Source organism: Squalius cephalus (genome assembly GCF_949319135.1).
Source record: "Squalius cephalus genome assembly, chromosome: 13".
Classification (NCBI taxonomy): domain Eukaryota; kingdom Metazoa; phylum Chordata; class Actinopteri; order Cypriniformes; family Leuciscidae; genus Squalius; species Squalius cephalus.
In genome coordinates, this window is record NC_137134.1 from 26368175 (window position 1) to 26395097 (window position 26923).

At 40.8% G+C, this 26923-nt stretch overlaps 2 protein-coding genes across 4 annotated transcripts in view; one reads left to right on the plus strand and one right to left on the minus strand.

Annotated features, from left to right (window-relative positions):
- The first annotated feature begins 766 nt into the window (after positions 1 to 766).
- On the plus strand, positions 767 to 14762 carry LOC307169779 (hepatic and glial cell adhesion molecule-like). Its single transcript, XM_079890594.1, has 4 exons — positions 767 to 963; positions 1085 to 1390; positions 13781 to 14065; positions 14172 to 14762. Exons 1-4 carry the CDS (start codon positions 924 to 926, stop codon positions 14354 to 14356), a joined length of 816 nt encoding a protein of 271 aa, XP_079746720.1. The 5' UTR covers positions 767 to 923; the 3' UTR covers positions 14357 to 14762.
- A 7878-nt stretch (positions 14763 to 22640) lies between these two features.
- The window catches only part of LOC307169790 (uncharacterized protein), a 98022-nt gene continuing 93739 nt past the window's right edge, over positions 22641 to 26923 (minus strand). The window contains exon 5 of one of the 3 annotated variants that reach the window (XM_079890611.1): positions 22641 to 23660. In XM_079890611.1, the coding sequence (XP_079746737.1) occupies positions 23581 to 23660 (80 nt within the window). In that variant the 3' untranslated portion in view covers positions 22641 to 23580. Of the gene's footprint in view, positions 23661 to 24118; positions 24157 to 26923 lie in introns of those variants that run through there. The other 2 variants (XM_079890612.1, XM_079890613.1) reach the window with 2 other exon arrangements.

Sequence of the window (26923 nt, forward strand, 5' to 3'; positions counted from 1 at the left end):
TAATAAATTTGTAATCCAACACCTTCATTGACACAGGGAGAATATGCAAACTCCATACATGCGAAACATGCAAACTTTCGCAACCGAAACCAGGGATCCTCTTGCTATGAGGCAACAGTTCAACTTCGACCCAATGAGCCACTTTAACACATAACACAGAGTATAATATTATCAATCAAATTTTGAATAATGCACATTAAGACAAATATACTTGAAGTCTATACATAGGTTTCAGCACATTAGAGAAAGCTCATTCTTGACAGATTTAAAGTTTTTTGGATGTTAAAATTGTTACATAGGCTACGTATTGTTGGATACACTGATGGATATCATTCTGACAGTAGGCCTATATTTTGGCTAAAATATTTTCTTCTGTTAATATGAATTATGTTTATGTAGGCTACCTTAACAAATCCGGCCAAGTGGTAAGATAAGGGACGGTCAAACATAGTTTTTTTTCTCAAAATTGTATTATAAACTTTAATATTTATATTTATGTATTTCATTAAGGTCATTAATGTAAAAAGATATTTGCAATATGATCTACCAGCAGCAGCTAACTGGGCCACACTAACCAGAACAACCTTAATCAAAGGCAACAACATTTTGGTGTGTTTGTTATTCATGAAAAAAAAAAAAAAAAAAATTACAGTGCAAACTTTAGTTCGGAAACCACAAGCAGACCGGCCTCTCTAAAATTCTCATTGGTTGAACAGATGTCTACGTCATCTCCTGTCGCAGCCGCAGCCTGGACGAGTTCACGACCACATTAAAACGCGCTCATTATTTAGTGATGATGCACAGCCTGTCGGTGTTCATTTTCACTGTCTAAAGGGCGCCATGTGAGACTACACTTCAACTTTTCTTTTTTTTTTTTTCAGTTTTCTTAGACTTGTAAAATGACAATCTGAGACTTTAGGAAAATGATTTGCACATTTGTTTTGCTCTTGTTAAATCTGGTTGGTAAGTTATACAGTTTTTATGAAAATAGTTTTATCACAAAGTTATAATGTAGGCCAACTATAAAAATTGTTAAGAAGATTTCATTATGTTCATATTTAAGTCGTTTGATCTTGTTCTGCAGGGGTGTTTGGTGATACAGATGCAGTGAAGTCAGTGTCAGTGACGGAGGGAGATTCTGTCACTCTAAACTCTGGTGTTACTGAAATACAGAGGGGTGATATTGAGTGGAGATTTAACAGAATTTTCATAGCTAAAGCAAACATTCTTCAATATGGTAAAGAAGAGAGAGTCGGAGACAGACTGAAGCTGGACAGAACTGGATCTCTGACCATCACAAACACCAGAACCAATGACTCTGGACTTTATCAACTAACCATCACTGTTGGGGATAAGGAGACAATCAAGAAATTCCATGTTACTGTTGATGGTGAGTATAGAGTATAATATATAATGTCCTTTTCAAATTATGAATGGTAAATTATTCTCATTCATATTTCAAGATAGTTTTTATATTTGAATTTGAAATTACATTTACAGATACTTTTAAAGCTGTACTCATTTACTTTCATACTGAGGTACAGTTTGTTTACTCTTGAATTTGCATTAGCTAGACAAGTATTCATTACTGTTAAACATTGATTTTTAAAACAATAAACATAAACAATTTTTTAAAACACGAATAGCAAATACAATAATTTATACTTACTTACTTACTTACTTACTTACTTACTTACTTAATACTTTATTGTCAGACTGAGGTCTGAAATTTTTCTTGCATGACAGTATCCATGTTTACTACAACATTTAACATTTATATGAATACCAACGTTAATTTTATTATGAAATAAAGCCAGTTGAAGCCAGGACGGCTTTGCAGATTTTACTTATACATTTGTTTAATTTATTTTAATTAGTTTAGTGCCAATACACAGACATGAATTAATTTTCTAAATTGATTTATTTACAGGAGTGGTTGATTATGATTTCACTTTTTTAACTTTAGTTAGTGTGTAATGTTGCTGTTTGAGCATAAACAACATCTGCAAAGTTACAACGCTCGAAGTTCAAAGCAAAGGGAGATATTTTCTTTTAAAGAAATTGCTTTTTAAGGACTACAACAAACAGCTGATAGGGACTATACAACATTCCTCACAGGTTAGTGACATCTCTAACCCTAAATCTTACATAAACCCCGCCCCGGGAACGCGATTAATAGATTACCATGACAGAATATGCTAATCAATGACTAGAAGATAACTTTGACTTATTTTACATCTTGTGAAAAGGGCATTATACCACCCCTTTAAAATAACATAAAATACAACAATAAAGGATCAGTTGGAGAACTAGATGTAAAACAAGTGGTTGTAATGGAAGACTGCTGTTTTGTAGGTGTTAGTCATTGGTTTGACCACCAGATGGCTGCAACCAATGTACACTTTTCTACAATGGGGTTAGGTACTATTTAACTTCCTTATTCAGTAAAACAGGTCACATCGCATCTGGTTCAGAGGCCGTATTCACAAAACATCTTAAAGGCTAAAAGTAGCTCCTAACTTGCAGATTTAGGAGAAGCTCTTTAAAATAATGGGTGTGTCAGTCCTAATTTCCCTACATTTTTGCTCTAAGAGTAGGCCTATTTCAAAATGTATTTTAGCGCTAAAACTAGCTCCTAAATCTCTGAAAAGTTAGCTGTAGTCACTACGGTCTCAGTTACTAAAACCAAATCACAAACAATCCTTAAATGGCTTTTGCTGTTCATCCACTCAGCAATCTGCCCTAAGACACTATATACACTGAGGCAATAGGCATAGAGTGAGGAGTCAGGGTTGCGCAGGGATGCAGAAATCTGTCGAGGTAACTTTAGGTGTGTCGACTCGACTGTGTATATAAATGCCTTCTCTCGAGCTGATTATACAGACAGTTTGAACATGCTCCTCCCGAACTTTGTTTATAAAACGTAATTGTCGCTTGAATTCTGCAATCTCTTGAGATGCAGACATGTAAGAGGCTGACAATTAGCTGAACATACTAGTTTAATTAGTGACACTTAGTCTACATTTTAAAATCTTTCTTGGAATATGGCAACATGATACCTCGTTCTACAATATTTCTGTGATTAAACCATTGACAGAGACAGAGTTAGTAAGCATGTTGACATCATCCATATCAACGAGGTCAATCCCACCCTAGGTTTTAAGAGAAAACTCTTAACTAAAAACTTTGACTGCTATTTAGGAGAACTATTTGTGAAAAGATAAAATATTTTGTGAATACAGCCTCAGGTCTTTTGTATGTGCTTCGTTAAATATAGAGCTGTTTTACTCAAGATACCATCAAATGAGCAAGCAGAGTTGAGCATAATAACCGATGTCCCTCGCATAAGCAGATTGATAAAAGTTTTTTTTTTTCTCACTAACATTTAAATATTTAAATGGAATAAAATGCCAACCACAAATAGAAGTACGTTAGAGGAATACCTTAGAAATTACCTTTAATTAGTCACAGACAAAGACATTGTTGTCAGTGGATACAATGTCTTTAGAACTGACTGGCCTCGTAAGGCTGGGGGCGTGGCTATATATGTAAAGAGCAAGTTCATTGCCAATGCAGTTTTGTCCATATATGTGAGTAAACAACTTGAATTTCTGGCCTTAAATGTTGAGGTGTACAAAGGCATGACTGTCACTGTTGTTGGAAGCTACAGACCACCCTCTGCAGTAGCTGACACCCTTCAGACGCTGTCACAGCTTTTATCACAGCTGCAGTACAGTGAGATTGTCCTGGCAGGCGATATGAACTGGGACTGGTTCAAACCTGCTTCAGACGGATTGAAGGGTCTTTGCAGTGAATTAAATCTTACACAATTAATTGAGTCTCCTACTCGCCCAAATCCAAAACACCCAGAGAAATCTACTTTAATTGATTTGCCATTGACAAATGCTCCCCATAAATTTTCTGAAATTGGTGTGTTTGCTAATGACATTAGTGATCATTGCACGATTGCTGCAGTTAGAAATGCCAAAATTCCAAAATCCAGGCCTCGATGCATTGAAAAACGTGATATGAAACATTTCTCCTTACAAGGTTTTATACATGATTTATTTTATTTTAACTGGGACTGCATTACGCTTATTGATGATGTTGAAATAGCCTGGAAACGACTTTCACGATGGATTTTTGCAACTTATTAATAAACATGCTCCCCTGCGTAAGTTTAGAGTCAAGGGACGAGATAACCCTTGGTTTTCGACGGAGCTTAGCAAACTTCTTCATGAGAGGGATGTGGCTTGGGCAAAGGCTAGAAAATCAGGGGTGGAGGCCGATAGGATTAATTTCAGACGACTACGAAACGTACTCGGTTACTAACGTAACCTCGGTTCTCTCTAGAAGAGGGAACGAGTACTGCGTTTTATCAAAACGCTACGGGAAAAAGTCTCTTTTCACGAAACACTGAAGCAAAAAATTATCCTTTAATTTTCATATATGTAAAACGCGTTGCGGCAGCAGCAGTCAGCTATGGCGAGACGGCTCGCTCGCTCATTGGCTGCTCTGCGGCAACTGCTTAAGCCTATCGAGCGAGGCCTGAGATGACATCAGGCCAATGAGGGCGCTTCGCGCCCTCCTCGCCACTTCCCGCCGAAACGGGCGTGGCTTACCTCTATAAAAGGAGCTCGAGAAGGCTGATTCACTTGATTTTGATCGCCGAAGCGAACCAGAGTGAACCGTACGCACGGCAGAGAACGCAGTACTCGTTCCCTCTTCTAGAGAGAACCGAGGTTACGTTAGTAACCGAGTACGTTCTCTTACGAGAGTCCTCTCGTACTGCGTTTTATCAAAACGCTACGGGAACCCCTTGCAAAACGCCGTGCGTGCTGGGATAAAAACACTGATCACCGGAAGCTATTTCAGGTATACAGTGCATAATCACCAGATTGACTCACACAGAGTCAGGGAATAAGGGTGGGAGCCTTAATTCCCTATACTGTAGCGTCGTAGAATAGACATGTCCACAGACGCAAGTATAACATCACATAGACAGGGTAGGGAACCTGAACTAATGTGGGAAATGTGGGCCTTACACAGTTCTGCCCAAAATAGTCGGTAGCGCATTGCGCATGGGTTTCAGCGGTCTGACCAGACGGCTGAACAGGTTACACCGACAAAAGCTTAGCCTGTAAGGCGGGAACCTCTAGGTTATAAAACCTGATAAATGTAGACGGAGAGGCCCAGCCCGCCACCGTACATATATCCTGTAGGGAAATCCCGCTGGACCAAGCCCACGAAGAAGCAACGCTTCTCGTAGAGTGCGCTCTGACTCCCAACGGGCATGGAATGCCCTTGACAGCATAAGCCAGCGCTATGGCGTCAACTATCCATCTGGATAGACTTTGTTTCGAAACAGCCATTCCCTTGGAACGTCCGCTGAACGATACAAAGAGCTGCTCTGTCTGTCTGAAGACAGCAGAGCGGGACATATAAGCTCTTAAAGCCCTAACAGGGCAAAGAAAACTCGAGTCCCCTTCCTCACTCGATGCCGGCAGGGCAGCCAGGGAAATGACCTGAGCCCGAAAAGGCGTGTTGAGGGATTTCGGCACATAGCCGTGCTTAGGTTTGAGTATGACTTTAGAGTCATTAGGACCAAACTCCAAGCACGCCGGGCTCACAGAGAGCGCGTGCAGGTCGCCTATGCGCTTCACTGAAGCGAGAGCCATCAAAAACACTGTTTTGAAAGACAAATGTTTGAGGCTAATAGACTGGATAGGCTCGAAAGGAGCACCTTTCATGTCCGCCAGGACCGTATAAAGGTCCCACATAGGGACTGAAGGAGGTCTGGGTGGATTCAGTCTCCTAGCTCCCCTGAGGAAGCGGATGACTAAATCATTCCTTCCCAGCAACTGACCCAGCGTTGAACCAGAGAACGCTGAAATAGCCGCCACATACACTTTGAGCGTGGAAGGGGATCTGCCCTTATCCAACAGCTCTTGTAGGAAGGAGAGAACCTCCGTTACCTCACATTCGAGGGGTGAAAGGCTCCGAGCTGTACACCAGCCGGAGAAAACCGACCACTTCGAAGCATAAAGCCGCCGAGTCGACGGCGCTCTAGCCTGAGTGATGGTATTCACGACTCCCTCTGCGAGACCAACGGGTATCCGTTGAGCGCCCACACATGAAGGGACCACAGTTCCGGGTGTGGGTGCCAAATCGAGCCCCCGGCCTGCGAGAGGAGATCTCTCCTCAACGGCAGTGGCCATGGAGCGATATCTGCCAACTGCATCAGAACTGGGAACCATGTCTGGTTCTCCCAGAACGGAGCTACAAGCAGCATTGGGCATTTTGTTTTCCTGACCCGTTCCAACACCTGTGGCAGGAGGGAGACGGGGGGAAAAGCGTATATAACGGGCAGCGCGGCCACCTTCGGGACAGCGCGCTGTCGGTCTTTGAAAAGAATGCGGGGCAGTGCGCGTTTTCGTGGGACGCGAAAAGGTCCACCTCCGCTCTGCCGAATCTCTCCCACAACAGCCGGACTGTTTTTGGGTGTAGAGACCATTCGCCCGGGGGAACATTGTTCCTGGACAGTCTGTCTGGGCCCACATTCTGAAGCCCAGGTACATGCACTGCTCTCAGCGAGCGTAAGTTGTGCTGAGCCCATAATAGGAGGCGTTTCGCCAGCCTGTACAGGGATATGGATTTCAGACCGCCCTGGCGATTTATGTAGGACACCACAGCCATGTTGTCCGAACGGACTATGACGTGTTCGTCCTTGATGTGGGGACAAAAACGCGTCATCGCGTTGTGCACTGCCAGCATTTCTAGGCAGTTTATGTGTTGGAGCTTTTCTCGTTCCGACCACAGGCCGAAGAACGGTCTGCCCTCGAGCAGCGCTCCCCATCCCGAGGTGGATGCGTCTGTCGACACCATCCTCACTCTAGAGGAAGTCCCCAGTCTTACACCTGATCGGTACCAGTCGTCCGCCGTCCAAGGCGCCAGGGCTGAAACACAGCTCTGATCGACCTTGAGGCGTAATCGACCGGTCGCCCACGCTCTGCGCGGTACCCGCGCTTTCAACCAGAACTGCAGCGGGCGTATGCAGAGCAAGCCCAGCCGGAGAACTTACTATGCTGAGGCCATGAGACCCAGCATCCTTTGAAACTTCCTGAGCGGGGTGACAGCGCCGCGGCGGAAAGATCTCGCCGCGCGCTGAATGATCAACACGCGCTGTGGTGACAGCCGCGCTGTCATAGACTGTGAGTCCAGAACGACGCCCAGAAACAAAATCGTTTGACTGGGGTTCAATGAACTCTTTGTCCAGTTGACTGTGATACCAAGATTCTCGAGGTGATCGAGTAAAATGGTTCTGTGCTCCACAAGCTGTGATCGTGATTGAGCTAGGATCCACCAGTCGTCCAAATAGTTCAGCACTCGCATGCCTCTGAGTCTGAGAGGAGCGAGCGCTGCGTCCATGCATTTCGTAAATGTACGAGGTGCCAGGGACAAGCCGAATGGCAGGACTGTATACTGGTATGTCTGACCCTCGAAGGCGAATCTCAAGTATTGCCTGTGATGTGACGCTATCTGTATTTGAAAATACGCGTCCTTCAGATCTATCGACATGAACCAGTCTTCTCGGCGAACATGCGCGAGAATTTTGCTGGTTGTGAGCATTTTGAAACTGCGTTTCACTAATACTCTGTTCAGCCGTCTTAGATCCAGTATGGGTCTGATACCGCCGTCCTTTTTGGGGACTAGAAAGTATCTGCTGTATAGCCCCCCTTCGCTTAGAGCTGGGGGAACGCGCTCTATCGCCCCTTTGCTTATCAGTTTTGATATTTCGGCTCGAAGTAGGTGAGCTACTTCCAACGAAACCGTAGTTTCGACGCGCGCTATGAAGCGGGGAGGGCGTCGACAAAACTGTAGTGAGAAGCCTCTCTTTATAATGCCTAGCACCCAGTCCGAAACCCCTGGAAGCGCTGCCCATGCTTCTGCATGGCTGGCTAGGGGCTGGATACGGAGCGCGCTCTGATCGCCGTGCGACAGAGGCGCTTCGGGGGATACAAACATAGGTGTTATACCTGTGGCATTTGAGGCGGGGCGCGCGCTTAATACAGCGGGCGAAACGCTCGTCCTCGACCTTACTACAGTGCTTAGCTGAGTGAGGGAGGACTGAGAAAGTCTCATAGGACTCATGTGAGCGAGTAGATGTGGGCTGGGAGCGGGCACATTTACTGCTTTGGGCGCGGCGTCTGCCCGAGCAAAGCGCGCGCTCACAGTTCTCGTTTTTACAGAGAGCCTGTGATCTGTTAGACATAGTGTTAGTGGGCACTGGGAAGTGTGCACTCTCACTATGCTGGAAGCGCAACCGACCTGAGTCGATTTTATGTGCGCGGGCCCTAAGTGTAGGGCTGTGCTTGTGTGTAGTGATGGGCACTGAGGAGTGGGCATCGAGACTACATTTATAGCACCATCGGCCGTGGCCGGGACACCAGAAAATACACTCTTTTTGAGATTTATCTGGGTAGCTGTGAGAACGGCTTTTGTGTGCAGGCAAGCGGGCAGCAGTGCGGACTTGCTCTCTGCAGAAAACGCTGGAACAGTCGCAAATCTTGGGACTAAAACAGCGGGGCGCTTGGGTGAGAGGCCGGCCGCAACGGGACTCACACACCTGTGCTTTCCTAGGCTTGCTAGGACTTCTTCGGACTTCCGGTTTTACCTCAATCCTCGATCGCGGCCCGCGCGAAGAGGGGCGCCGGGCGCTGGACCGAGAGCGGGGCCTCGAGCTGCGCTGTTGTGGCTGCTGCGAAGAGGCGGCCGAAGGTGGGGGCTGAGGCTGAGAGCTCCGCGGAGTCCGTTTGTCACGACCCGCTGCAGAACCGGAGCGCTTCGGCAGGAAGTGCTTGAAGGCTTGAGACGCTTTTTGGGCCTCGGTAAATCTCTCCACGAACTCGGAGAGAGAAGAACCAAAAAGGCCAGCGGAGGACAGCGGGGCATCGAGAAACGCGGTGCGCTCGGAATCGGCCATCTCCGTGAGCGTCAGCCATAAGTGCCTCTCAGCGACAGTGGCGGAAGCCATACACCGTCCCATGGCTTGTGCGGCGGCTTTAGTAGCTCGGAGCGTGAGATCTGAAGCGCTCCTTAAGTCCGCGATGCAGATAGCGTCAGGTCCCATCTCGTCCAGCTTACGGAGGAGATCACCCTGGTAAATCTGCAGCGTAGCCATGGTGTGTAGCGATGACGCGGCCTGCCCAGCGGCGGAGAAAATTCGCGCGAGCAGCGTCGACGTCATGCGGCAGGCTTTCGAAGGCAACACCGGTTTAGTCCGCCGTCCAGCAGAGGACGGGCAAAGGTGGGTCGCTATCGCCTGTTCCACCGGTGGAAGAGAGAGGTAGCCTCGGTCTTTGGCATTATCCAGAGAGGAAAATGCGGGTGACACAGATGAGCGCGTCCGCGCCGAGTAGGGCGCGTTCCAGGCCTTCGCAACTTCTTCATGCAACTCAGGAAGAAAAGGAGCGGGCTTAGATTCCGGAGAAGTGCGCTCACCAGGGAGGAAGCTACCATCCAGCCGGGTTCGAGAAGGGGGCTCCGGTGCAGACCACTCGAGGCCGAGGCTCGCCGCGGCCAGCGCGAGTACTCGCATGAGCTCCGTCTCGATGTTGGCTCTCGTTGAGGGCTTGCGGGCAGGAGGCGCGAGATCCTCAGAGGTCGCCCAATCCTCACTGCCTGAAGCTAGCAGAGAGCAGGAATCCTTCTCCCCCGACGCGGCCTCTGAAACGACTTCCTCTGATGAAGCGGCGGCAGACTGCGGGCGCTGAGCATCAGGAAGTGATTCGAGAGAGGCCGGTGAAGCTGGCGGGCGAACTGGCGAGCTTGGTCGGGCTGGAGCGGGTTCCGGGACCCGCTGCGAGCGGCGCTTTTTACGGCGCGGCATCGCGGCGGTGAATGCAGGCTTAGAGAAGGATGCCAGGCGAGTCCTCAGAGTCACCATCGGCAAAAGCTCGCAGTGAGGGCAGCCGCCGTCAGCGAGCGCGAGCGCTGCATGGTCCTCACCCAGGCAGGAGACACAGATGACATGCTTGTCTCCCTCGGTGAGTGGGGCTCGGCACGAGCCGCAGGAAGGCATCTTTGAAAAGACGCAGCTCTTTTAGGGGTGAGTGTTGCAGCGAACACACACACACACACACACACAGAAAAGCAATAGTAATAAAGGATATAGGCGTCGGAAAGCGCAGCAGGTACGGCTGTAGAAGGCGGCGTTGGCCAGCGGCTTTGAGGGCTCGTTCCGCTGAAGTGCTTGCTTCAAACGACGCTGCTTCCGTGATCCAGCGACGTGTGCGCTTCGCTGAAGAGATTAAAATCAAGTGAATCAGCCTTCTCGAGCTCCTTTTATAGAGGTAAGCCACGCCCGTTTCGGCGGGAAGTGGCGAGGAGGGCGCGAAGCGCCCTCATTGGCCTGATGTCATCTCAGGCCTCGCTCGATAGGCTTAAGCAGTTGCCACAGAGCAGCCAATGAGCGAGCGAGCCGTCTCGCCATAGCTGACTGCTGCTGCCGCAACGCGTTTTACATATATGAAAATTAAAGGATAATTTTTTGCTTCAGTGTTTCGTGAAAAGAGACTTTTTCCCGTAGCGTTTTGATAAAACGCAGTACGAGAGGACTCTCGTAAGAGAACCAGTTCACAGCAGCTGTCCGACATGCCAAATCTGAATCCTATCTAGCGGCTACTACAGACAATCTAAATAACCCTAGGACTTTTTGGAAGTCTATCAAGTCAATTTCTTTAGCTAAATCTCATAATGAACTGCCTCCCCATATCATCAGGGACAATATTACTATCTCGGACAGATCGGCGATGCTAGAATGTTTTAATGAACATTTTGTTGCATCTGGTTCTTTGTTTGACCAATCTCTACCTCCAAAAACCTCCCCTTCTGATGGTAATGCTGCTGGAAGATGTTGTGTTGGCCAGCCTTTTTATTTTACCTTTGCCCCGTTCTCAATCGATGATGTACATAAAGCCCTAATGTCACTGGACATCAAAAAGCCTGCTGGCCCAGATTGTTTAGAGCCATATTTTTTTTTAAATTGCTGCATATTTTATTGCTAAACCGCTTATGTTTATTTTTAATTTGTCTTTGGTTCAGAATGTTATGCCATCAATCTGGAAATCTGCCCATGTCCTCCCCTTGTTAAAGGGAGGAGATCCTACCTTGCTAAACAACTATAGGCCTATTTCCAACTTGTCTGTGCTATCAAAGGTTTTTGAATGACTAGTAAGTGAACAACTGAAAGAATTCCTAAGTGTTAATAATATTCTCTCAGAGTTTCAGTCGGGTTTCCGAAAGGAACATAGTACCATCTCTGCTTCACTGAAGGTTGTGAATGACATCATTGAGGCATTGGACAGCAAAAAGATGTGTGCAGCTCTTTTCATCGATCTTTCCAAAGCTTTTGATACGGTGAACCATTGTATTTTAAAACAGAGACTGCTCAACATTGGTCTTTCTGAGAAGGCAGTTGGTTGGTTTGAAAATTATCTCTCAGATAGGACTCAGTGCGTCACCTTTGACGGTATCTCTTCAGGTTTCTTACAAGTTGTATCAGGGGTTCCTCAGGGATCGGTGCTGGGCCCACTTTTATTTACTATTTATGTAAATGACCTTGGTTCAAATGTCCACAATGCTTGGTTTCATTTTTATGCTGACGACACAATCATTTACACCTGTGGAGAAACCCTTCACCAGACCTTTCAGTACCTGCAGGATGCCTTTGACACTGTACAATCTCAGCTATTTGACTTGAAGCTTGTGTTGAATGCAAATAAAACCAAGATGGTCCTGTTCTCAAATAATAGGAACTCCACAGCTATCCCTCCAAACATTGTTACCCTGCAGGGAAATCTAATAGAGCGTGTGGCTGAGTATAAGTACTTAGGGCTTTTACTTGATGACCATTTGAGTTTTAAGGCTCATATCCAAAATTTAGCCCGGAAACTTAAGTTAAAGCTAGGGTTCTATTTTAGGAATAGGGCCTGCTTTTCTCTTGCAACAAGGAAGAAACTGGTCGAGGCTACTTTCCTTTCTCTTATGGACTATGGTGATTTTTTTTATATATGTACGCCCCTTATAAATATTTGCACCAACTGGATTCAGTTTACCATGGTGCACTGAGATTTATTACAGGGTGCAAACCCTTTACACATTGTTGCACTCTGTATAATCTAGTCCAGTGGCCCTCCCTTGCTCAGCGCAGGCTAACCCGTTGGCGATTGTTTATATATAAATCCATCATTGGGACATTGCCCCCTTATTTATGTAGGCTTATGTCCTTCAAGGCCAGCACTCGCTCTCTGCGGTCTAATGATAATCTCCACCTGGTTGTGCCTAGGGCTCGCACAGAGTTAGGGAAGCAAGCATTTAGAATTTCTGCCCCATCAGCGTGGAACCTGTTACAGAATGACTTAAAACTTGATAACTTGGTCTCCTTTGGTCAATTTAAGAGGCTAGTAAAGTACCGGGAAGCAGGCACAATGGGCACTTGTCCCTGCTTCCCAAATTAGGATAAGTCTATGGTGACAATGGGTGATGTCATGATGAATTTTTTTTTTTTTTATTATTTTTTTTCATTGTACTGTAAACGTATTATGTTTTGTATGTTCACTGTATTTCTTATATTTTGTATTCTATGTGGAACTTTTATTGCGGCTTTCTTGGCCAGGGCTCCTTCGCAAAAGAGACTTGTTCTCAAAGGATTTCCCTGGTTAAATAAGGGTTAAAAAAAAAAAAAAAATTAAAGTCCATAGATTTCGCCATCAGTTCATACTGCTGTTAGCACTGGCTGTGTCTGAAATCGCACCATACCCTCATTTACTATACCCTACATTACTCTACTAATATACTCCACTTATAAGGAGTGTGTAAATTCGGACACTGAGTTCGTTGGAAGCTCTGCCGATTTTGCATAGTTTGTGCTTGATGTTTAATAATCATTTAAAATATAGCAAACTGGCAGCTCCAGTAGTAAGATGAAAAGATTTATCTTCAACTCTGTCATGGAAACTAGCATGTATAAACCTTAATTAAACAATTCAGTAATTAAATAATTAATCATTTAATTTAACATATTAATATGAATTTAATTTAATAATTAAATTAAAAGGAATTTATACCTGGTTTGTAAAATGATTCGCTGCAGGCGCCATCTTCAGGTGAGACACGGGAATTCATTTGGCGTGACATCACGTGTAATATGGGTATTCTCTAGCCATTGAGTGTACATGGGTTGTACTCTCGTTATTGCAGTGCATTGTGGGATTGAATGAGTGCACTCGATAACATCCACTATGGTTTTGGACACCACTACAAATGGCTGACCCCTCAAATAACTATTTAAGGGTATAGGGGGCGATTTCAGACACAGCCTTTCTATAATAAAGTGAATGTGTTCGTTTAACCTTCACTAGTCTCCCCTTATTTGGGAGACACCCAGTCACAGAGTTATGGAGAGCTAAGCTAAGCAACAGATGAGTTCATTCAATGTGTTAAATAAGGGAGCCATACAAAATGTGCAGTGCTGAGAGGCTCTGGAAATATTGAGTTGCAGTTGCCCCTCCATACAAACTCCTGCATTATATGGCACTTTCAAGACTACAAATAGCTGCCCAGAGGTGTTAGATGGCCATTAAAAATGGACTGACACACTCACTGAATGATTTCACATTCAGCAATTTGATGTCACTGTAAAATATCACTCATCAACACTTTAATAACAAATAAAACTCTTGTAGCTCTATATTTCTTTTTGTTATTTCATGTTTTGCAGCTCCACTATCCATTCCTGTCATCACCAGTGACATTTCAAAATGTTCTTCAAGCCCAACATGTGTGCTGCTGTGTTCAGTTATGGACGTGAGTCATGTGACTCTCTCCTGGTACAAAGGAACCAGTTTATTGTCCAGAATAAGTGTATCTGATATCAGCATCAGTCCCTCTCTTCCTCTGGAGGTGGAATATCAGGATAACAACACCTACAGCTGTGTGATCAACAATACCATCAGCAACCAGACCAAACACGTCTGCATTACCGATCTCTGTCGTTTATGTTCAGGTACGTTAGCTGTGATGTTATCACTTATTTACTGAACCAGTCTGTCATATTCAGATAATATTAATGTATAATTACTGAGTTGGAAAATTCTATTTCTGTGCTTAAGTTCTCTCTTCAGATGAAGTCCATTATTTTGGAGGGACTGAAGCTGTGATCCGATTGGTCGTCACTGCTCTGATGGGTCTGGCTGCTGTGGCTGCGTTTTTTGTGCTGGTTTATGACATCAGATTAAGAAGAGTTGAACTGGAGAGACATCAGACCCACAATGATGGATCTAATAGTCTAAAATGAGAGTGTTTGATTATTTCACTTTTTTCTCTTTGAAAATGTAATGAATGAAAGAAAATGAAATGAAAACATTTTCACTTTCACTATAATACGAATTGTCATGTGATGTATTTTTTATTCCTTTTATTGAGAGCATCTGAGTAAATTTCATTATGATTTGAAGTTTGCTTATAAAAACAATCAAATTGTGAACTGAATAAAGTTATAGTCTAATGAGCCATTATAAAAAAAATCTTCCCCATAAAATTTTCAGAATGCCCCCCAGCAACAAAACCATTTGTTAATATTGCATGTTAATACTTTTATGATATGTGTGTGTATATAAATATGAATATTCATCATTTCCTTTTTTATTTCGATTTTTCAAATAGATCTTTTTGTGTTTTTCCAAAATAAATGTGTTTAATTAATTTTGAGTTTGCTTTTGTTATTCACAGTTAACACTATTGCACAAGACAACAACATAAGCTGTATATTATATATTTGGCACATACAACCAGAATGCAGACACAACCTTCTAATTCTATTATACTTCCAGTATAAGGGGGTGGGGTCATGTTTTTAAAAGTGAATAACCAGATTCAGTCAACATAATGATAAAAAAACTGTATTATTGGGCCTAAGTTACTTACTGAATTATTATTTAATATTATTATTAAACTTACTGAAATGCACATAAACTTATTAGTAATTAATAATTAATATAGTGTAATGAACGATTGTCTTCTGGCCCAAACTCAAAGGATGTCCCCCTTTTTGAAAAGCGTCTTAGTGGTTCTGACAATGTTGCAAACTGCGGGATAAACTGCTGCTGTTGCCCACCAGACCTAGGAAGCAACACAAACAAACTTCTGAAGCCGTCTTTTGGTTCTCTTGTTTCCCTTACAGCAACCTCTCTCTTCTGTTGGACCAATTCTGACTGCCAGCACTTCTCAGAGTTTAATGTCAATTTTATGACCACATGCAAATATTGATTGTGTGTTTCTTGGTCACAAGCATGAACAAGGACATCATCTGAGATATTTTCTACACAGATTTTCACACTTTCATATCTTAAGAGGTAACAGTGCCCTCTAGTGACAGATACATGAAACAACCCCAGTAATCCTTATACATGACAAGTATGATTGTTTTGACCAAGTAAACAGTCCTGCCTCAGCCAACATTTCCATGTGGGCCCCATGTGGGTTTTTAATGGGCTGTCACTAGTCATCATAACACATCATGCTGGTGTGGCCGCCCACCTGGTGTATGAAGGGCTCCAGGGGAACCCCGTTGTGGCTGCCCTGCCATGGCCCCATATAGCCTCCCGATAGTGTGGAGGCTTACCCGCCTCCACTTGGGCTCTGTATGGGCAACCCAAATAGGGCCAATATAAAGTTGTCCATCGGACCCACATGGGTGCATGTTGGCGTGGGCGCGTGGGCACGTTGGTGTGGGTTTTTTAATTTGATTTAAATTGTTGTGGTCTTTAGCTCCTGATGTATTGTCCAAAGCCTCTGATCTTTTTGAAGATTCCCTTACGTTATAATGTCAAATAGTGTTGTAGTTTTTGAGACGAGTCTTGGCCTCGAGACCAGTCATGAGACTATTTTTGTTAAGGTCTTGGTCTTGTCTGGGTCTCAATTTTTTTCCCAAGACCGATCAAGACCACAACTCTAGGAATATCACTAAATTGCCAGTTCATTTTCTGATTTATTTGTTAACATCAATGCGATTCTATGTAAAACTTTCTGCTTCAAATGTTGCAAGAGTGTTTTTTAAAATATGAATCTCAACAACATTTATGCAATTACAATTGTACCAATTCAGATGCAAATTATGTGCCACCTCTGCAGTGCAAGAGGAATTGTGTTAGGCCCCGTCCACACTACTGCGTTTTCGTTTAGAAACGGAGAATTAAAACGAATACGATCTCCGTCCACACCATAGACTGTAAAAAATACACACCAGCGTTTTAGCTGCGTATTAGAATTGATCTCCGTCCACATTAAAACGACTGAAAACGTGGATCACGTGACCGTTCACCAACACTGGGCATGCGCGTGCTGGTGTAAACACAACTTCATTGATAAAATTATCCCACCATGCGCTTTTTCTTCCCGGGTTAACCCAAAACCGACGCTCCATGTCGCTACATTGTCAAGCGTAAACTATTTTATCGGGAATTGTCAATTGCACACGGGAATTGTCACATTGTCACTATTTTACCGGGAATTCTCACAGGTCGCTCGAATAATAGCTTGCCTCCGGCGCATGTAGGCAGTTATAGCATTGTGAAATGCAGAATTTACTTGCACAACAGCTGCTAGAAAAGATATAGCCTACGCCATGACTGATGACACCCAATCATAGAGCCGGGCGTGAGCCTCTACTACGTCATCATTTCTAAAGTCCTCCGTTTTGACCTTTTTACAGTCTATGGTTTTGACCCGTCTTAACTAAGGCCCCGTTTACACGTACATGGTTATTTTGAAAAACGGAGACATTTCCCATCGTTTGCGCCCTTCGTTTACACGCAAACGGAGGTTTCGCCAATGAAACCGATTCTTTCTAAAAACTCCGGCCAGAGTGGAGATTTAGAAAATCTCCGTTTGCACGTTTGCATGTAAACAGAGAAAAACGGAGTTTTAGGCAGCGACGTCACAGAATGTGACTATTTTCGGGATTCTGATTGGCTAAGGTGGGCTTGAGCTTCTCGTTACACTGCCACCTACAGGTTTGGCATGCTCTTGACAGCATATACACAGGTTCGTGTGCACGATATTATTTTTGAAAACGAAGAGGGGTGAAAAGTCCGTTTATGAAAATAGCCGTAAATGTAGCCTAAAACGCCCTCCGGAGATTCAAAACGAAAAACGGGTCGGCAGCGTTTCGAAACTTCTCCGTTTTGGGTCTCCGTTTTTGCCGTTTTAGTGTGGACGGGAGGTGCAAACGTAGCAAAAGGTCTCCGTTTTTTTAAACGAAAGCGCAGTAGTGTGGACGGGGCCTATAAGTTTTGTATGCGGCTTGCTCTTCTGGCTACGTCTACATTAATCCAAATACATTTGAAAACGGCATTTTCGTTTAAAAACGTTCTCCGTCCACACTAGCATTTTCAGGCGTTTCCCAGAAGTTTCTGGTCCACACTGAAACGTCATAAAATGCTAAATTAACCTTACTGCGCATGCATAAAACGTCACAAAAGCTCACTAAGATGATACAGGCAGAAAAATAATGAAGTTATTGTGCAATTCTTCTGGCAGGATAATTTTTAGCTAAATATCTCACCATTCACTGATTGTACAGGACGCACTCAGTCACCATATGTTTGGTCTAAAACGCAACTGTTCTCATGTATTGCCGCAAGGCCAAAACAGAGAGAAAAATATGTGTTTTTAAATGAAAACGTATTAGTGTGGAAAGGCCTCAGCCATATACCATAGTGCTACTATACTGGCAGACTGTGAGTGTGTCTTCTGGAGTCTTGTTTCAGTTTAACGCAGACTGATTTATAATTCCAAATGTAACCCTTTTGCTTAGTGATTGTTCTTGTCTGCAAGTCAGTGCTCAATTGTGGTGAGTGTTGTTCATCATCAACATCCTCAGGAATTATTTGTATTACTATTATTATTATTATTTGGTATATTTTGTTTTGCTCAGAATATTCATTGGTTAATTGCCTTTTTTTCCTCTGTGTTTAATTTAGGCTGACAGGCCCCGGGTCAGGAGGCTAGCTGCTGCTGTCTTCAGTTGGTGGTCTTTCGAGCACTGAGTGTGGTTTTCCGCCTTCACCTCACAGGGAGTGTGTGTGTGTTTTTTTTGTTTTTTGTTTTGTTTTTTGGATAATCACCCTTCAGCTAGCCTGCTAACAGTTATGCCTCAGCCATCTTAGTTATTTCTTATGTGTGTGTGTGTGTGTGTGTGTGTGTGTGTGTGTGTGTGTGTGTGTGTGTGTGTGTGTGTGTGTGTGTTAACCCATTTGTGCCCAAATTTTTCTGAATGGTTTCATGCATATAATCCTGTTGATAGTGTCCTATGTGAACATGATCTGCATTTATTTTCCCCAGGTTATTTTTTTCTTTCTTGAAAATCATATTTGAATGTGCGGCAACTATAGTTGCCGGTGGGCAAATATGTTGTATGCACCCCTTCAATGTAAAATATGAATAGGAGGAGAACATTTGGCATTTATCTCAAAATAACTGCTTTCAACAGATCAATCTTTATTCATAAACAAATTTATTATGTATAAAAGTCGAAGAACATTTGATGCAGACCCCAAAAAAACTGCATCTAGCTTATAATCTCTTGAATATGAAAACACAACAAACAACAAATCCATTTGCCTTAACCATTGTGCGCTGTTCAGGGTCTTTTTGACCCACATTTCTGACTTTCATTCATGGGGATAACATGGATAATTTGACATGGTTAAGTGTTTTTAAAAGATTTTTGCCCATCTTTTGGAAAATGCTGTTCTAAAAGTAACAATTTATCACTTTAACCAGTAGATGGCTGCAGAGCACCACTATTTGCTATTTGCTTTTTGACTAACTGAAAGACATCTTTTCACAAGTTTTTCCAGTTGTACTCATATCTACATATAATGAAATCACAATTATAATAATAAAAGTTACTTTTTGTCAAAGTTTAGGCACTTTTTGTACTGAAAAAAAATAATGTTATATTATGATTAGAATCAAATGAATTTGATCAATGGACAAAATTCATCCTCAAAATCAGAAACAACACAGAACACACAGACAGAAATGAAGTGGCACACTTTAAATTTGTAGAATTATATGAAAAACAGATGTTTGAAATAAATGATAAACTCTAAAAACTCCAACTTTTCTCTTTGTAACATCCTGATCAGGTTTGATTCTAATCATAATGGAACATTATTGAAAAACTGATTTTTTTCAGTACAAAAACGGCCAAACTTTGACAAAAAGTAACTTTTATTGTTATAATTGTGATTTCATTATATGTAGATATGAATCTAACTGGAAAAACTTGTGAAAAGATGTCTTTTAGTTTGAAACTTTTAGTACTTTTAGAGCTCTGCAGCCATCTACTGGTTAAAGTGATTTTTTTTTTTTTTTTACTTTTAAAACTGCATTTTACAAGATTTGGCCAAAAATCTTACACTAAACCATGTCAAATTATCCATGTTATCCCCATAAATGAAAGTTAGAAATGTGGGTATTTTATAAGGCAAATTTTCTTTTTAGAGAATTTTTCTTTTCTTTTTTTGAACATTTTGTGGAGTAAAAATGTCCAAATGAAGAGTAAAAACATTAATAAACTGAGTAAAATTACATTTGTTTAAAATATATATATTGTTACAAAATAGCATTTTGTTGCCTGGGGTCTCTCATACCCCAAACAGCCTGACTGTAAACCACAAATGAACAGTGCACAAGGGTTAAAGTTGTGGAACATAGTGCAGAACAAAGTGCAGCCATAACAGGGCATTGTGTATCAAAAAGGTAAATGAAAATAAATAAATACAAATAAATAGAATGAAGAAAAAAATATATCTATATAGAGATGTCATTTAAAGGGTTAAGTTATGTTTATGCACTAAACAAGACCAATAAACTTGATTTATTAACCTATTAACACAGTACACCCCATTTTCCCATGATATATGTACTTACAAGGCATTTGCCCACCGGCAACTATAGTTGCCGCTTGGACTTTTGACTAAGTATACAAAAAACTATAGATCTCTTGTAAGATTTGTTTTGTTTGGCTGATTCTAGAGACCTTCATGATTATGTAGATATATATATGTCAACAAAAAATACTTATTAGTAACATGAAAATGACCTTTCTTTGGGAGGGTTTGCCTTCGCCCTGCTTCCTGGAAGTAGGGGTAGGAAGTTGACAGCCTCATGTGACAGGGAGGAAGTGAATACCTTTTTTTTTCTCTTGAAATCCTTTATTTGGTTGTTTGCTTGCATTTCATTGAGAAATAAAACATGGACAACATCTAGAAAAATATTTACAAAAGGAAAATGACAACTATGTACTGCGGCAACTATAGTTGCCGGTGGGCTTAAATGGGTTAACTTTTTGTACATTTACATCCACGACTCTTTGCCCTTCATGGTAATGAATCAACACCTGATCACCCAGCTCCACCTATCTGATCCCAATCACCCGAAATCTAACTCAAAGCATCTGCTCATTCTCACCCTTATACTTCACTCTAGTCTACACACAGTCATTGGCTGATCTCCTTGTTGCTAGTACGCTTTGACTTACCTGTCTACCTGCCTGTTGTCCTTTGACTCGTCTGACCTGTCTTCAGTAATCATTAATTTTAATAACCACTGAAAGGTTATTAAAATGAAAAAAATTCAAGTCAGCAACATATACTAATTAACACTGGTTTAAACTGAAAAGTCTCACAAACTGACACCATCACACACACACACACACCCATACACATACACACACGCACAGATAGATGCACATGGAGTACATCTCTACACTTTAACCACGTCTCTCCACCTCCTGTTAACTTGAGAGTTTAGATAAAGAAGTTTCGATCTGTAATCAGTTTGATACCACACTTCCATTTTATTACAAACTTAAGGTTTGTTATTATTTTAAATAATTTGGAGAGCTGCACAAATTAAAATGGTTCACACAGTACTTTTATATAGTGTGTGTTTATGGCATCTGGTTGGTAAGTAGAAATTTATTTCTATATTTCCTATAGTTATAACTAATACAAATGAATTCCAATATAATTAATTATTGTAATTCTATTTCTTATTTACTGTTTCTCAAGCAATATACTACTTAATTTTTTAATTTTCCAAAACAAATGTTGCTGTACTTTATTTGTTTCTGTAATCCAAACGAGATCCCATTTTAATGTTTGATTAATAGTGTCAAATTAGTGGACAGCTGTAAAAAAATAAGCAACAAAAAGATAAACAACAGTTTAACTAGTTAAACCAGATAAAATTACTTATTTATGTGTGAGCCATGAGCTTTCTGTGTTGAGGAACTGTTCCTCTTGGTTCTTTTTAGGGGTCTTCAGTGATACAGATGTTGTGGAGTCAGTGTCAGTGACGGAGGGAGATTCTGTCACTCTAAACTCTGGTGTTACTGAAATACAGAGGGGTGATATTGAGTGGAGATTTAACAGAATTTTCATTGCTAAAGCAAACATTCTTCAATATGGTAAAGAAGAGAGAGTCGGAGACAGACTGAAGCTGGACAGAACTGGATCTCTGACCATCACAAACACCAGAACCAATGACTCTGGACTTTATAAACTAACCATCACTGTTGGGGATAAGGAGACAATCAAGACATTCCATGTTACTGTTGATGGTGAGTAATTACATTGCAATTTGCCCTATCTTTTTTTGTATTCGTAATGTAAACACTATATTCAGGAAGATTCATATATTTGAAATTACACTTATAGATACATTTAAGATGCACTTTTTTTTTTGGCATTATTTTAAAATTTCTAATCCTCAAACAAAATCACCCAACATCAACACTCCATCCATAAAAGGTGACTATGTCCACCTCATATAACCTCCCATCCAGGATGAAAAGGATCACAGATTTTATAGAACCAAAATAAATTGTTAAATATTGTTTAAGACATGAGTTTCAGTATGTCTGATCTAAGTAGTATTGCAGCACTATACAGCATTGACAGTGAGCAAAATAACTGTGACTAGATGAACCCTGTGAGAGTAATATGGGAATATGTCTGAGATTGGGGTCATTCTAAATGTTTTATCAATTTCTAATTCCATTTAAAACACTGTTTTCTGAAAAGCATATGCAACAGAACAGGATATATATTCTAATTAAATGCACGAAGCATAATAGATACAAAGAGAAGCTATTCTAATGCATTCAGTCATCTTTAATGAACCTTAATAATTGGGACAATAACATATTTTATAAGTCCATTCTCAGATATTGTATCTTTTATTTGGTTGCTGGACAAGTTATTGAATTATGTGTTTAATCTGTATTCATCATTAGGAGTGAAAATCAGGACTGTCAGTATCAGCTGTGACTAACTGACATCACAGTAAACTTTTATTCAACACTTGATTGTTCACATTTCTCTGGTTCTCTGATATTTTCCAGCTAATCCGTCTACTCCTACCATCACTCCACAACATCCTTCACAGGGCTGCCAACTCTCACGCATTGAGCGTGAGACTCACGCAATTGACACTTTTCACACGCTCTCACGCCACACATCCATTTTCTCACGCACAGAAAAATTGCGGAGCAAAGCGGTACTTTTAATATTAAACTAATTCTCAGCTCTTAGATTCCGTCAATTTTATTACGAAATTCAGACAAAAATACGTTTGGCGCTTGTAAATGTGACGTGACAGATCGCTGAGCGCCTCAGTTCAAATGCACGTGAACCGATCATCTGTTACTTTTTTATTTAAAGATACAGTACAACTTACCGAAAGTATACATAATATCGACCACTCGTGGATTTTTCAACCACTGAAAGAGGTCAATATATAACAGCAGGAGAACAATTATGTCACATAACCTTACATTTACCTCAGGAAAGCCATTTAATGACCATGTTAATTAAATAGAAAAAATAGCTAGAGATTTTGCTGAGCACTATATTACATATTTATTATATCTTTACTTATGCCATTAAATAATTGTTATTATAACAAAAACTGCATTATATTTAATTTGTTATTTTTAACCTTTATTAATACCAGCAGATTAGGCCTTCTATGTTTACAGCATTAGGTGAGATTATTTTTTTAAATAAAATTTAAAATAAACATGTATCCAAATGAGTCAATATTGAATCAAAATCGGAATCAAATCACAAGAATGTTGAAGGTAATGACATTTATATTCAGATCAACAGCACAATTGTGATTGTAATACTGATTTTATGCAATAGTTCAATACACAAAAAAATGTATATTGAGTCATGTGTTGTTAAATAGTCCATTCATTTAGTCTTTTTTTCTCTCTCTGCTAAAAAAAAATACTTCCTAACAAAGCCAAAGCAAGCAAGTTCTTAACACTTTCTGAATAAATTAATTTACTCCATAAACATGTTAATTAGACTTATGCTGGTCGGGCTATAATTCCAGATGGTCACTGGGTGCGTCTGAGACTGAGACTAAGGAGGACAGACTGACAGATTGTCTCTCTTTATCTTTCCAGAATCTGAGCAGCAATCTCCCTCTCCTCCTCCAGTCTCAGTGTCTCTGATAGTGCCAATCTCTTCTGCTGTTGCTGGATCTCTGATGATTGTTGCTGCTGTTGGGATCTTCTGGATCTGCAGGAAACGCAGAAAAACAGACACTGAAGGCAGGTGTTTCCGTACTGCTGATATATCTGTAATAATACAGTTTTGCTCTTTTAACATGTCTGTCATTGTTGTTGAAACAGTCCAGACTCGTGAAGAAGAGGTAACTTACGCTGATCCAAAGTTCTACAAAAGAAAAGCACAAACAGCGGTAAGACCATTCTTGTTAGAGTTTACACTGTCCAAACTGAGACTTCTGACGGGCCCTCATTTTGAAAAGAGCTACTGTATCTAAACTGCAGTTACGCCTTTAAAAGGGATATTTCACCCTAAAATGACTATTTAGTCATAATTTACTGAACATACTGATCATTTAGTGTTCTGAAGGTATACGATGGGATTTGGTGAAAAAAAAAAACAGAAATTGAATGTATTTAAGGAAAATCCTAACCTTGGCCGTTGGTCTTCTGTGCATGGCTATGCAATGTGCATGTTCTTGAGACTCTAGCGCCGCAGTTCTCTCCGGCTAGCCCAGGAAAAGCACACAAGTTGTGAGAAATAAAGATGAATAAATATGTGACAAATACAACGCCTAGATATCCAAACAATGTATCCCTGCTCTTTCTTCATGAGTTAAATATCTCCGGACAGGAACTCTGTAGTGCTAATAGAGTGTCGTTAAAAGGATTTTCATTAAATATTACATTATATTTCATATTGTATACCCCCAGAACATTTTTTTTTTAATTCTCTTTTTGTGGTCTAAAAAAAGAAAGAAGGGCATACGGCATTAGAACAACACCAGGGTGAGTAAATAAAGACTTGATTTTCATTTTAGGGTGAACTGTCCTTTTAACATGGACAAACCTGGAAAAATGAAAATGGAAAAATCTGACCTCTGATAAAAAAATAAATAAAATTATTAATGTAAAGATCCAACACAATATAATATACTGCAAAATATTATTTATTGTATTGGCATTATCTACAACCTTACAGTATTATGGTAGATCATTAATTTTACCAGCAATTTACTATTCACAAATGTAAACCTGACTACTTATTCTTTGAGTGTTACAAGGAAGAAATAAAATATCTTGACAGTTTTTAGATGTACTAAATGACCAGAAAGATAGATCAGATGACATCTTCACACCTCACTCAAAAATAACTGTAAAATGGTTGCGGCTCCGGGTGTTTCTGCTAAAATAAACACGTAAACTAACCACTAAATGCTTGTGCTTCCTGTAAAACTAAAAGCCGAAGATAGTTCTGCTAATTTGAGCATGAGAAAAAGAGGCAGAGATAGTCTCCATTTATTATTAAAAAAATCCTTTAAAATTTTTAATAATTTAGCCTATCTAATTTGACTACAATGACAAAAAAGTAAACAATGGATGTCCTGATAAATGTACTTTAAAGGTGCCCTAGAATGTGAAATTGAATTTATCTTGGCATAGTTAAATAACAAGAGTTCAGTACATGGACATGACATACAGTGAGTCTCAAACACCATTGTTTTCTCCTTATTATTTAAATCTCGTTTTTGAAAAACACCCCTGAAAAACAGGCGAATCTCCACATAACACCGACTGTGACGCAACAGTCGGGATCATTAATATGTACGCCTCCAAAAATTTGCATATGCCAGCCCATGTTCAGTGCCAGGCGAAACTGCGCAGCGGAATCATCAGAAGTTCTGCAGGTGAAGAAACAAGCGAGGATCATAGGGAAACTATCATAGTTGCTGGAGTTTTGGGAGAGGAACGTTGTCCCCATTCATGTCTGATACAAGATTGTAGCTGCTCAACTGTCTTTTTTGTTTCATGATCATGGTCTGGACTGCAGTCAGGAAAGTATAACACCCGGACTCTTCTACTACGATGCCATGCTGTTGTAATAGATGCAGTATGCGTTTCAGCATTGATTTGATAAAATATGCAAAGCCTTCCCCGAGAAAGACGTAATCTGGATGGAAACATATGTTGCTCTACAAACATATATCTTTCAGTATTGATGGTGCCTTCCCAGAAGCGCAATAATAGGCATTCAAGCACCCCCATACAATCAGAGATGCAAGCTTTTGAACTGAGCGCTGATTGCCGGATGGTCACTCTCCTCTAGTCTGGAGGACACGGCGTCCATGGTTTCCAAATATAATTTCATATCTCGATTTGTCTGACCACAGAACAGTTTTCCACTTCCAAGAAGATCATGCAAAATATTGATTTTCGCCGTTGTCACTTATTTTATTACAAATAAAATAAAAAATGTTATAAAATATTTTATGTTATTGAATTGTCAAAAAGAACTGAATCATAAAAGTGTCCTCCATAATTTTTTTTTTTTAAAACTGGTTTATTATATTTATTTATATATTTATTTAATGCAAAAGTAACATTCAAAATAGGCTATGTAATTTTTTGCCATTTTAAAATGAGATTTTAAAGGGCATATTGCAGGTTAGAGCCCCCAGTAGTCAATGTATAGAAAAATTATTTAGGAACTAGATTTTCTTTAAACATATACTTATACCCAGGGGGCAAAACACCTGTTTTTTAGGAAATCAGACATGGGCTGCTGTAAAAGGTTGTCATATAAAAATGAAATCTATGATGTCTGAGGATCACAACCTGGGTGGCCAACCCGGTCAACAAGCTGCTGGAAACTTGTAATTAGGGTCAAAACAATGCTACCTCAAATTCTGCTTTAACTCCCAGAATCACCCAAACATGCTAAAACGGTTTAATTATATTCATGAATCGTGAGCCATATCTCCCTGATACTTTAAGCTAGAAACAAACTGAGCACACCTTTAGAAAGAGTGGAAGATAAGCTTTCGTCTGATGCCTTGATTGTACATGTAATTAGAATGTAAGAGTTAATAATGCCTCTTAATTCATAGATAGGCAAAAAAAAAGAAAAAAATATTGAACATTCCATTTGTAATCGGTAGCATTCTTTTCCCTTTGTTGTTGTTACAATAAACAAATTACCATGTAAAGTTAACTTTTACTGGATGAAATAATATTTTGATTTTTTTTTACTAACCAGACAGTCCTCATGGCCCATAACACATTTAGAGGGAATTCAATTTCAAGCCTATAATAGCCTGTCAATTCAAACAAGATCCAAGAAAGAAGTTTACCATTAACTGGTGTTAATTGTATACTGCTCTGTTTCTGCATGTACAGAATATCGTTTGCATATTTATGCAATATCAATTATTTGTATTGCAATGTCTATTTCTAATATTCTTTCACAAGTGGGATGGCTTTATTTATTCTATTGAA

What these genes read in the sequence shown, in the direction of transcription:
- LOC307169779 (XM_079890594.1), top strand. Translation starts at nt 924, where the DNA reads ATGATTTGCACATTTGTTTTGCTCTTGTTAAATCTGGTTG. An exon ending in ATTCCATGTTACTGTTGATG is followed by an intron (nt 1,391 to 13,780) that starts GTGAGTATAGAG and finishes CATGTTTTGCAG; the next exon opens with CTCCACTATCCATTCCTGTC. An exon ending in TCTCTGTCGTTTATGTTCAG is followed by an intron (nt 14,066 to 14,171) that starts GTACGTTAGCTG and finishes TCTGTGCTTAAG; the next exon opens with TTCTCTCTTCAGATGAAGTC.